At 30.3% G+C, this 13,140-nt stretch overlaps 1 protein-coding gene across 6 annotated transcripts in view; it reads right to left on the reverse strand.

Moving 5' to 3' along the window:
- LOC111626587 (arginine-glutamic acid dipeptide repeats protein-like) overlaps positions 1-13,140 on the reverse strand; it is a 51,904-nt gene that overhangs the window by 1,962 nt on the left and 36,802 nt on the right. The window contains exon 15 of one of the 6 annotated variants that reach the window (XM_023370018.1): positions 11,439-11,532. The exons of the other annotated variants lie outside the window; for them this stretch is intronic. Within the exon in view, the coding sequence (XP_023225786.1) occupies positions 11,460-11,532 (73 nt within the window). The 3' untranslated portion in view covers positions 11,439-11,459. The remainder of the gene's footprint in view (positions 1-11,438; positions 11,533-13,140) is intronic. 6 annotated transcript variants of the gene reach the window in all.

Consider the following 13,140-nt stretch of genomic DNA (forward strand, 5'->3'; position numbering starts at 1 on the left):
CTGTAGTTATTGGATTTTCTCACTTTAAAGAAGAAATATTCGTAATATATACTTAGCAGTGGTTTGAATGGGAAACGCTAAAGTATAACGATAACTCGCCCCTTGTTATTGTTACCTTTTTAAAATAATTTGAAGTTGTTTCTGGGTATTTCGGAATAGGCGTTTGTTTAAAAATTCATTATTATTTGTTTATATTATCTCAATTTCTCTGCGCTAAGGACTTTTTGTGGCACGCTGGCCGAGAATTGGTAATTTAATATAGGTATAAAAGGGCTTTTAAATGTTTTCTAATCATTTCAATTTACATTAGTGGACTGCGACATTATCCGGGACGAGTGTTATAATAAGTAGAAATTTCTAATCTAATTTGTGTAACGTTTTAATTCGAAAGACAGACAAATATAGTGTCTGGTATAGTGACTTTAATAACGGCTGAATAAGCCGGCCAGTAACGCATACTGTTTCATTTAAAATGTACTAATGCGGTAATTAATAAGTCTTTTTTTTTCTTTGTACGAGAAATGAAAACAACGACGAATAATAAATTAAAGAAACATTCCAACTTTTCATAAATTACAGAAAAATCTACTTTATTGAAGAGCAGTTCCAGAAAGAAATGGCAAGAGGGATACCACATATAATTATATTAATTTCTTAGTTGAACTACTTGCCAATTCAATAAGAATTATGTATAAAATTAGATTATATAAAAGCATTTGTGAGTATATTTAACTTTTGCAATGTGCATTCTGCAAAATTTGAGGCGCACGTGCCCCTGCGCCCTCACCCAAATCCATACTTAGTCGCAAATGTAATAAATGACTTTCTTTGATAACAATCTCCTAGGTACTTTCGGGCCGACTAAGTCCGTCGTTTTCGGTAATACGTTCCCCGAAGACGGGCTTAGTCAATTTCAAAGTACTTAGGAAGTTGTTATGAATGGATGCGACTCCAATAAAGCAGATTTTGTGGATTTGACCGAGAATAATTTTCTAATTAGAAAAAGAAAAAGAAGATTGACTAGTCGCGCTTAAAAGTTAACTGTAATAGCATAAAAATAATTATAACAGTTAACATATTTTAAATTGTTCTACGAAAATACTATTCTATTTTACTATTTTCTCACTACATAACGATTCGGCAAAGTGTTTTCATTGTTTCCTTCCTGTAAGTCGTACAAAATGTTTACGAAGCAATTCTTACAGCTTTAAAAATTGAGAAAAAAGTTGTGGGTATAATTATAAAATGCTTAAAGTAATGTAATCAATTTTAAATTAATTAAATCATTTAGATATTAACCAAACAACAAATCAATATATGCAAATTATATTTACGAAAACATTTCCAGTATTTTCTAAAGAATTATCACATCAAACAGAACAATACATAATGGCCAGATGGGCGAGACAGTAAAGATGTCGACCCGTAACTCATCCGGAAGTTTCTACGGTTCCAGACTCCTCCTAGAACTTGGGTCTGCTTTCGACTTTTAAGGCTAAGTTGGAACCTCAGAAATTTAAGCAACTTGGCACTAATTGAACAATTTTTGGTTTAGAAATCTGTGTTATCTAGAAAAGGTTTCCAACTTTCGTATAAGTCCTTTGCATATTTTGTGTTTATAACGGTTAACTTCTACGATAAATCGTAAATGTACGGTACAACTGCTCTAGTGGGCTTATTGGAAATGAAAGTCCGCATTCTTTAATATGTCTGTGTGTGTCAGTGATCAACATTTGCCACTCCCACTTCACAACGGTAGTATCTTCTTTGTAATGAATGTGCTTTGGCTACTGACCTGTAATGTTTTCTAACTCTTGTTTCAATTGATCTGGTTGTTGATCCTATGTATAAATAATCTTCATTCAATTTAGGAGGCCTTATTGCGTATACACCTGACTTAGATAGAACACTTAATCTGCACTTACCTGTACTGTTAACTGATATTAAGTTCTCTTAGTAAAAGGGAGACACCAACTCAATTATTTGCCTTTTACAACCATAACCTATTATTTTCTTGGTTTGCATTCCTTTCTTCTTTCTCCGCTTTCTTGGAGATACTCTAATAACTCTGTTTATGAGGTTTAGAGTTGTTTGAAAGCAATTTCTTTAACTCTAGTTCGGAATTCCTAAGTTCTATATCTGAGGTGCGTGCTATGAAACTATTTATTAACGCCCTGTATGCCACTAACTTCTGTGCATGTGTCATCTGTATGACAATATATAAAAGAATGAGACATATTTTCCTCTAAAGCTTCAAAATGTCTACTATAGTGTGCACGCATACCGCTTCCCTTGCTTTTAATTGTATCTCTGTTCTATAAGTATTCATTTTTCTTAGCAATCTGTCTTTGCAAGCACATTCACACAATAACAGATTTGAAACTTATTGCAATCTTTGAAATATTATTGACGTTGAGTATTCTTTTATCTTAATTAGTATATTCAGAATGCATATTTGTAAGGTAAAAGTTTTAAATGACACTAAATTATACACAATAATTTGTTCTTTCATTTAAAACAACATAAATTACTCAGTTGTATTAACTAAATATTTAAAAATGTATCATCATTATCATAATTAAATACTTGACGTTACTCATTAACATCTACGGTAACATTTTTACGTAAACTATTTTCGTTTGTTTGAGTTTTATTATTAACAAAGTAATTTATTTCTTTCGACGATTCCGAAATTTGTTATCGTACGAACGGCAAGCGATTACAAATAACTCTAATTTAAATTTAAATATTTATTACAATGTTATCATAATAATAACTGTGGGATGTTCTATCGAATGCATTATTTAATAACTGTCATTAAAATTTAAGTTGTTAATATAAGTAAACACACAAATAACATGCAATTTAGAATCAAATGTACTAGTAGTTTAGCACTTCTAATTAAGGACATTTTAAAAAATCAATATACCAGGAGGCGCAAAAGTCAGTTAACTGATAACTTCGGGTCAAATATCACACACACCTATAGAATGTAATGCTCAATTATTAGAATGCACAGGCGTTCTATTGTAATGAAAAATTATATAACATTTGAATGTCGAATTCCGTAGCTTTATGAAATCTGATCCAAAGCCGGCCTATTAACGAGGCCGAAAACGTTCATCAATTTCGTATACGAATGTCTCGAAGCCCAATAATTATATTAAAGCCAAACTAATTAATAGTAGCGGTAATGTTGCCGAATTTAATCCAGCGATTGTTTGTTTCGTCAATTTCCTTAAATGTTTGCATTTAAATTTAATACGGTTGTCTTCTTGAAGTGTTATATCATCCAGTTTATGAAAAGACTTTAAATAGTAAACACTTGTTTTTTCTATTTTCTATAGAAGTGAGTAAGAACCTGCTTTAAAAACTTATAATAATTAGAGTGAAACTAAAAATTGAATCAAAGAACAAAATTTTTTATTTATTATTTTAAAATTGTTTACGTCCAGAGTTTTTAATTGTTCGCGGTCCGTATCCGAAAGAAATTTTTGAGAATAACCGCGATTAATTTTTCGATATTACCCGGGATGAAAGTTCAACTACTTAAGATTGTTTTCTATAATAAATTTTATGGACTCGATAATGTTTTTCTTTCATTCTCAAGTAAAAGTATTGCATATTTAATTTTAGGATATTTAAAAGATTCAAAAAGCTACTTTGATTGTGTCTTTTTGATTCGGTTTTTGCATTTTCTCTTCGATTTATTAATTAAAATCATGCTTTACTGGCGTGATAGATGTCGAAACGAGCGGAAACAAACCGTTCCAAATAGTCCTGCAAGAAAACTGTCCGTTTTGGAATAATTTATGTCCTAAAGATGAGCCAATAAGACTCAAAAACACTTAAAAGTTCCTAATAAATCACTATTTTATTATAATTTAATTAAAATCTATATAAAATATTTTGTATTATCTTTAATTACATTAAATAATTTTGTGTTTTCTAAAAAAAAAAGGAAAAAAATACAAATGTTTGACTTATCGTACAGTCTTTCAAATCAAAGAATTCTGGATTTATCATATAATAAAAATTGAATTTGGTTTGCAAATATCGTTCAATATGCTTTTTCTTTCTTTTTTTTTTTAAAAAAACTTCAATCAAATATGATGATACCTTTATTGACAATTCCAGTGTATTCTTAGTTTGTCGACATGAAAATTGAATTTCAACTTTCAAATGCACCAGCGCAATAGAATAAATCCTGCCTTTGCAAATTGTAGATGATAATTTGGTTAATAAATCTTCCAAAATGTTTTTGTAAACTTATTTAAGTCAATGAACTAAATCAGAATTATTAATTTAAAAAAATGATGACGACGGCAATGTTTCTTTATGGGGATATATGCCTGCATCGTCATCCAAACTGTGGCGTTAACCGGCACGATAGCACGCGCCTTCAACGATATCAACGACAAAATTCATTTTATAATTACAAAGTTTAGTAAATATTCTTGTCTTGCCGTACAATCACTGTGTTTAGTTATCATTATTATGCAAATTACGTTGTTCGAATTCACTAAAAGAATGTATATTAAGTAAATTCTGATTTGAGTGCATTTTTTTTAAACAAAATATAAAATAAGGAAATTACATTACGTATTCAAAAAAATTTGATACTTTTATCGGGTGCTCTTTGTTTTGGAATTAGTATTAATGATTAAAATTTATAAAAATTAAGCTTCTTTTTGAACTTGCCAAATAAATTATGCTCTAGGAAACGAATTTAAACTTGCCAAAAATACAAAATATTTGCAATTTGTTTATAAAAGGAAAGCGGCTTCATTTATCAAACCATTCTAAATGGATAATGCCTGAAGTGTAGATTAGGAAAGAGCTGTCTTAAAATTCAAAATCGGCATTTAAACAATAACCAAGTCCAATTTTTTAATATCTAAATAGGAGGTACGTCTACTAAGTTAGAGTTTATTAAAAACGTTTCTGGCAGAAATTATTTGGTTCAGAATCAGTTATCAAAATAAACTTCTCTCTGATCTATACAAATCTTTGCTCTATTAATGTACGTACGTCTTCGTAGAAGGATCTCTTTGGAATGCCGTTTAGTTACCTCCATTTAAGGTCTCTTGGTTTCCAAAATTGTCTCCATTCAAAGAAAATTCTACTACTCGGAAAACAGGAACCCGTAACAGCAAGCCCAAACTGGCTTGCCAAATTAAAATTTGCTTTGTAAGGAAGACAATATCGGTCGCGTTCGGGAAACCAAGAGACTGTACAGAGGTGACTAAATGGAATTCCAAAAAGATATCTTACGAGGGCATATGTAAATTACTAGAGCGTAAAAAAATTTATAAAGGCAAGGGAAGAGTGTATTTTGAAGACTCATACTAAATTAAATCATTTCTTCTGCCAAAAACTTTATTTTATAAATTTAGTATCACACCATCTACAAAAGTCAGATTTTTAGGCTATTGTTAGGCTAATAATTTAGTTGAAAAATGTATAAAATTTGTCCCGAAGATATTAATTACGAACATAATCAATTATTAGTCCGAGATGGCAGCCTTACCTTTAGACTAAATTACAGAATTTTGCCATTTAAAAGCACGAAAATATGGCTTGTAAATATCAACATATTAATTTTAAGAGTCAACAATGATTCATATCACAAAGAAGTCTCCTTATAACTTAACTGTTTATAGTTGTGTGCTCACGAAATACATAATTTAGCAAATGTAAGAAGAAGAATTGATAACTACATTTGTTGAAACATTATCAAGTTATATTAATTCCGAATAACTGCATATTTTGCTCCTCTTTTCTCGGATATATTTTCGTTTGGAAATTTTCTCGAATTGTTTTAAGACTCTAAATATTAAAAATAAGAAATAAAAATAAATCCGACAAGTCTCTGGATGTGCGAAATAATGGAACTTAATGATGCGAAACATTAAACACACATAAATCTATGCTCACAAATGCGCAAAATCGTGGAGTTAAACCCATTTCGAGTATTGCGTTTTTTCCCCATTATTGTTCCGAAAACTCCGGAATTCTATTTTAGATATTGTTCTGCGTTTATTTAATACGCAGCTACGAGTTAAGAGTGAAGATATCATTTGTTTGAAATGTTTTTAAAAATTACTGATAATTATTAAAGTAAAATATAAATAATAATTACATAATAAACAAGCTTAGCATAAGACAATTAACAATACAATTAATATATTACAGTTTTAAATTGTTAGTCCATAAAGAAATGATCGTATTAAGTGAGCAAGTACAGAAAATTAGTTCAATGATAGATATTTTTCTATACTTTTTCTAATATAGCCTCAAATATTTTCGGTTGGGTTAAGATCGTCCACGAGGAACTGGAAGCCGAGATCAACCAGATATATTCACAAAATTAGCTTTGCATAATGATACAGAATACAATACCATTAAAAATATCCAAATATCAGAATACGCAGCTTGTAAGAGATAACAAGAGATAGCGTACCATCCAAAAATTATTTGGCATCCCAAATAACAAAAAAATCCATTACTCAGAATGCGACAGACATCTCATCTTATCGCGTCGACTATAGAGTTACATTGCAGCCCCGTGTCTTCTCCTCTATACGTTTCTTCCATTTGTTTAACGTGATAAAGAAAAAGATTCATAAATCGTTCTTCTATTCTTTCATATATTGGCAAATATAATCTTACTTCCGATATTTGTCAATAACAGTTTACCGATTTATATATCTGAACTAACAAATTATTGATAGATATCCTGACACTTTTCTTGTATATTTAAATTAGCATTGAGAATTGGATATTGATTTCCACATCACTTTGTTGAAATATAATATTCAAACTTAAATTTCAATATATTGCCTTATAAAACATTTAGTTTGACTATCAGCTGATCTTCAGTTGCTTCTAATATATATCTGGTTGTATAATTTTTGTTTTGTTCGATCACGATATACTATCGATATTATGGTGCAAGAACAGTTAAGTAAACTATTGTTTAATAGCAATATATAACACCACTTCTGGTAATTATGTCGTGTTGGATGTCGTGGTATTATTAGTCTCATTCAATATTCTGATAAAAACAATAGCAAATGTTTCATCGCTACCAACCCACAGTGACCAAACTGCAACTTGCAAGCCACGCGACTCTTCTGGACCTTCATTGCAGCTCCTGTACAGTTGTACAAATTTCATCATCTGCAAACATGCTATTTACACAAATGTAATATTGTACAGCTGTACAGGAGCCGCAATAAGGGTCTAGAAAAGATGCAGTTTGGCCACTGTGGCTATACATCAATAAATTTGCATACAATATGACAATTGGGTGATCTTTGCTTCTTAACATGCAGCATGTTCAAAATACAGTACCGAACCTAATGTCTCAAAAATGTTTTTATTTAGTGGCAATAAATATTCAATAGCGTCACAAATAATTTCAGTGTTAAATATTAACCCGAAGACAACCGTTTAAGAAAGTCAAAAATGTTAGATGTTTATTAAATGTTATTTTTGCTGGACTTTTATGGAGTTTGTATGCGATTTGATCTAAATCTATTTGTAGTATCGGGCAGCATCTTTGAAATAAGCAATCAATTCGATTGGTGGAGTGTAGTACATTCTGCTTACGCTGTCTTACCATTAACATATGCACACTGCCAGATCATGTGAAAAATGGGTATTAGGTAAACAATATGTCACAGTGTTGGCTATAAATGTGTTTGTTTGGCCATAACAAAGAGAATGACACAAAATACTGAATTCGTGGAATTAACAGGCTTTCAATGTCAAACAATACTACAATGCCACATTTGAAAAGGTTCTATACGAGACGTCACGGTCACTTTTTGCACTCCAAAGTCAATGGTTAGTGACATCGTAGGCAAATGAAGAGGGCCGGGACCAAGACCATCATGACATATCTAAGAAAACCTCCCGAACTGGCATAAAGAGACCAGAGTTTTGTGCAGAATGCTCATGCAAGTTCTGTGTGAGAGTTCTGGAACATCTGTCGGCACAGGCTGAGTTACAGACACATGGCTATTACCAATCCAATGATCAACATAACAAATGCCAGATTTCATCACGTGGGCAGATAAATCAAGATTCACAACATACTAGTTGAATGATTGTACCTAGATGTAGCAAGCACTGGGAGAACAGTTCTTCAGGGCAATATCATCCCAACAGAGAAATTTGGTGCAGATGGTATCGCGGTTTGAGGCTGCGTTACGGCTTGAGTCCACTAGTTGTTACTGAAAAAAACCAGGAGTGGTATATGGATATTCTGGACTATTTTGCACTACCAACATTATGGCAGTAAGTTGAGGAAGAACCTATGTTTACCAGCAAGACAATGCACCCAACCCTTCCACTCAGATTCTAACAGAGCGATTTGCAGAGACAGGTGATAAAAAGTCGAATTGGCCGGCCCAAAGCCTCGATCTCGATCTTTCTCGGTATCTTTGGAATGGACCAGAAGTTGCACATATATGACGAATGACCACGTTTGAGGAACAATGCCGAACCGGCGGCAATCAATAATTAAAAATTTAATAAAATCAAAAGAAAATTTTTAAAATCTATAAACAATGTTATACAAAAAATATCTCAAAGATAATGGCATTCAGTGATACTTTGAACGTCAAACATTTGAGTCATAGAATTAAATCAAGATAATGACAAATTATCAAAAAGTTTTATAAACTATTCTTTAAAAAATTATTCCGACTTCTCTTAATGGCACGGAACAAAATCCTCTTGGATATTTAATAAATATGCATAAATATTTATTAGTTTCATAAAAGATTAAAACTTTTCTTGATAAATTAAATTCATATAATTTTAATTTATCAAGAAATTATCAATTAAAAATGTACTATTGAATTGTTATGTATAAATTTATAATGCGTTTCTATATTTTATAAAATTCGGGGCACTGTTAAGTAAAAACAAAACTCTTTAACAGAGCATAAAATTTACAATAAGTAATCAAAATCATAAATACAAAAGAACAATGAACTGTTCTTTGCATTCATAATTTTGATTGAGTTTGAAAGTTTTTGAATGTTTAATTTTGTCATTTCTTTGTTTAAAGCAGATTATTTTTTTTATATTTGTGAAGAGTTGCGTTCGAATAATTTGGCACCGATCTTATTGTAATTCTTTTTATAAAGGTAATTACGTAAATATATATATATATATATATATAAGCATCCCAAAGCCCAATGTATTAATGCTAAACCAAACGATCGCCGTAATTAATCGGGCTATTTTTTGCTACTATTAATAATTAGATATTAAGTAATTTGGTATTAGAGATAGATGTTAAGCGTCATCCCTAATACCGAATTACTTAATGTGTAATTATTAAAAATAGCTCAATTAATTACAGCAATCGTTTGGTTTAGTAGTAATTACGTAAAATAATCTGAAATTCCCGTATACAAAACATTTAAAATACAAAATTTGCATTTTTCTTTTTATTTTTTGCAAATTTTACTTCAAAAACACTTGCACGTTATTTCAAAATAACAGCTTGACATTTGCACAAAGAAAAAGTCTTATGTGGCAATTTCTAACTTTAAATTTTGTATAATCGCGGTCTCACAGGGAGAGGAAAAAAAGTAAGTTCTAACGCTCATGTTAAACGTTTACATTGTAAGCATTACACGGATCTTTTTCAAAATCATTTAAACATGATTTACGACAAAACAAACAGAAAAGAAACAAAATCATCTTATAAGTAGCAATTTGGCAAAAAGGCAAATGCAATGAACTTTAACATTTGCTTCTCTGCCAAATTAGAACTTGATAAACATGTCAGCTGGCGTGTTGCTTTTAGAATGATGATGAGAAAGCATTTTTACAGACGTAACAGAGGATTTCTTTGGATGTCGTGTACAAAAAGTTTATGCTACTATTACTTTTCTTTGCCAAAAAATGTATTTAAAATGTTATAACAAAGAAAGTAAAAATGATTATTAAATAAACAGAGAAGATAAAAGTTCTAGCCAAACTCAGAGCTTCTATCCATCCTGGAATATGCAAACACTTGCAATATTCTTGTAAGAATAGCATCAATTGCACACGCTCATAAGAGTTTTCTTTCAAGAGTGTACATTTGTTAATGAAAAACAAACAAATTAATATTTTCAATCACTTTTAGTTATTGTCCTTCGGATTTAGATCAGTTGGAAACGTTGGTTCATTTGTTAAACAGCCAGTTTAGGAATAATTAGATGTTTAATGTTTTAAATAATAAATTTCCTGCAAAAGGAATGTAACAGTACACTTGTGGTGAAGATTTCTAATGAGATAATTAATTGTAATAAGCAAAAATTAAGAATTAAACTGGAAATCTCCACACTGGAATAGAGCTGTTTTGAATTAACAGCTTAGCCCAATTCTAATTTGGAGATTTATGACAATTATACTAATAATAGTAATATTATTATTTATCCTACAATAGAAGTTTATATTATCGTTGCATTGATCCGAAAGACAAACCGACCGACAAACATAAAAATTATTCGAGTATTTACAGTTTTCTAAAAGTCAAGAGATGTTTTTTATTCCGTTTAACTGATGGCGTAGCAATAAAATTCGGCATCTACGGTAAAAATAAGAAGTTCCAACGTACGAATTACACACAGTTTAATTATTATCAATTTAATAAATAAAACAATAAAAATTATCGGTATCGTCAATCGACCGGTGATTATAGTCAAGCGTACAACCATACAATTGACAATGATAAAATTTTGATTTTTATTAAAAGAGCAAAAGCTCAAATAAAATTATTTGTAATCGTCACCTAAATGTTTAAAATGAAACAATACTTGATTTTTTCAATGCGGGCCAGATAAATCTTATATTTTTGATAGTAATATACTGCAAATAGCAGTCGTGTACTGTATACTTGTTTAAGTGGACAATTTTGAATTTTTTATATAACGTACTGTACATACCTACGTATTCGTATTATTAGTATGTTGCATAATAATTAACATTAAACATGTCCACGATACTAACTACAATATCACAAAAGATGAGAATGAATAATGATACATCATATTTGTGATTATGACGTATTATTAATCGTCATCTTAAATAAAAAACAAAAATGTCAAGTTCGACATCAAATGCATTTTAAAATTTTACAGTTAGCTTCGACAGACAATTTCACGGTTGTAAATAGACCGACCATTCATTTGTAAAATCCAGTTTCACTATGCTAATCAATATATTGTTTTCGTATCATTTGTACAATAATTCTGGAAATTAGGCCTTATATATAGTTCTGCTGTACAAGATTTCAATGCTTCGATGCTCCAGTAACATTTAATGTCATCTGAATAAGGGTCGATATTATTAAATGATATAATATTGATGTATGAAGATATAAAAATTGAATTGTTACTACATCCACAAATAATACATAATCCACTCACATATAAAAACTGATTAGTCCTTTAAAATGAACAGTTAGAATTGAAAGTAACTCGATTCGGCCGATCTTTGCACATTTCTCGGAGTATGCCGATTCTAAAGGAATTTAATCCACATTAAAATATGATATTGTTATACACAGGTAAACATTTATATACAATACATTCTCTACACGTATTTTATAATAATAATTTTCATAAAAATGTTCTTAGTTTATATTTTAATGATGACATTATCACAAATAACTGGTTGGACAAATAAAATTGTTAATGTTTTATTCTAAAGTATAATAATAAATTGCCTGTAAAGGCAAAATGTAAATATAACTATTTAAATCAAAGTCGCTAACAACTCTGAAGGACCCAATTGGTTTACTTGGGGGGTTTCAAGGTCGCAAATAAATTTACATATATTTTTTTATTATATTTAAAAATATTATAAAAGAAATGACTGATATATCTTTAATTTTAGTAAAATAAAATACACAAACTTTGTAATAACACTGAGAGAAATTTTTATTATACTCTAAATGTAAATATACAAGTGACCCAAAAGTCAGTTAATTGGATATAAAAGTGCTCCCCTACTTACAAATAGGTTAGTTTCTGAGATTTTGTCGTCTTAAGTTGAAAACTAACCTGTAAAGTACATTTGTACACAGAATAACTGCTTATTTTTAGTGTTTTATTCTTTGATGTACTTAACTTATACATTATGCTTGTTTACCCACTCACTACTGCTTAGTAGTGGGTGTTTCAAATGCAGTTTTTTCACTTAAGGCACTTAGTTTAATAATGTTCAGTGTAGTTTTCATGATAATAAATGCAAGAAGTTTGGCTCTATCTCCAATGCGTGCGTAGCAATAAAATTCGGCTAAATAAAATTTTGAATGCATTATTGAAGCACTAATTGTAAAAGTTTATAAAAATTGCAAACAATAGCAAAAAATGGCTTTATCCCAACACCACCTTGCAAGCAACAATGGAACGTCAGAATTCATGCAAACAAGAAAATAACAATACAGTGGTACCTCAGGATACGAAATTAATTCGTTCCGACACTGAGATCGTAACATGAAAATGTCTTAAGGTGAATCATTTTTTCCCATACGATTACATGTAAAACCAAATAATTTGTTCCAACACGAAAAACACACTCAAATTAAAGCTAAGTAATACATTTAAAAAAAATAACTATAGTAAGGAAAACACTGAAAAATGCGTTTTGTAGTTGTAAACGTATAAATAATCGTAATCGAATAATAATTGATAAAAAAATGTAGTTTTATTTGCACTTTACCTTTGAGGATAGACAACGGTAGAGGTGTAAATTGGTGGCGGAAGAGCGGGAGAAGGGAAATGATACTAAAACTTAACTTACATAACAAAATAATGTAACAATAACTTAAAAATAACTTAGAAAAGATAAAAAAAATTAGTGTTCTTTTATTTTTTATTTTTTTTTAAATTTTTATTCACTGCTTTTTGCTTTCTTTCCTTCACTTCTACCAGCACTTTCACTGGATAGAGATCGCTTGGTAAACTATCTACCCAAAGAGGTTTGGCTTTGCCTACTTTTTAAAATGTTTCTAAAATGACTTAGGCAAATGTCATTACTCCGAGCAGCAATACGGCCAGTGTGAACCTTTTCGGGATGTTTCTTTTCAATAAAATCAGTCACTTTCTGATAATACCTCAAGATTTC

Source organism: Centruroides sculpturatus, unplaced genomic scaffold (genome assembly GCF_000671375.1).
Source record: "Centruroides sculpturatus isolate CEXI.00-Female unplaced genomic scaffold, Cexi_2.0 scaffold304, whole genome shotgun sequence".
NCBI lineage: Eukaryota > Metazoa > Arthropoda > Arachnida > Scorpiones > Buthidae > Centruroides > Centruroides sculpturatus.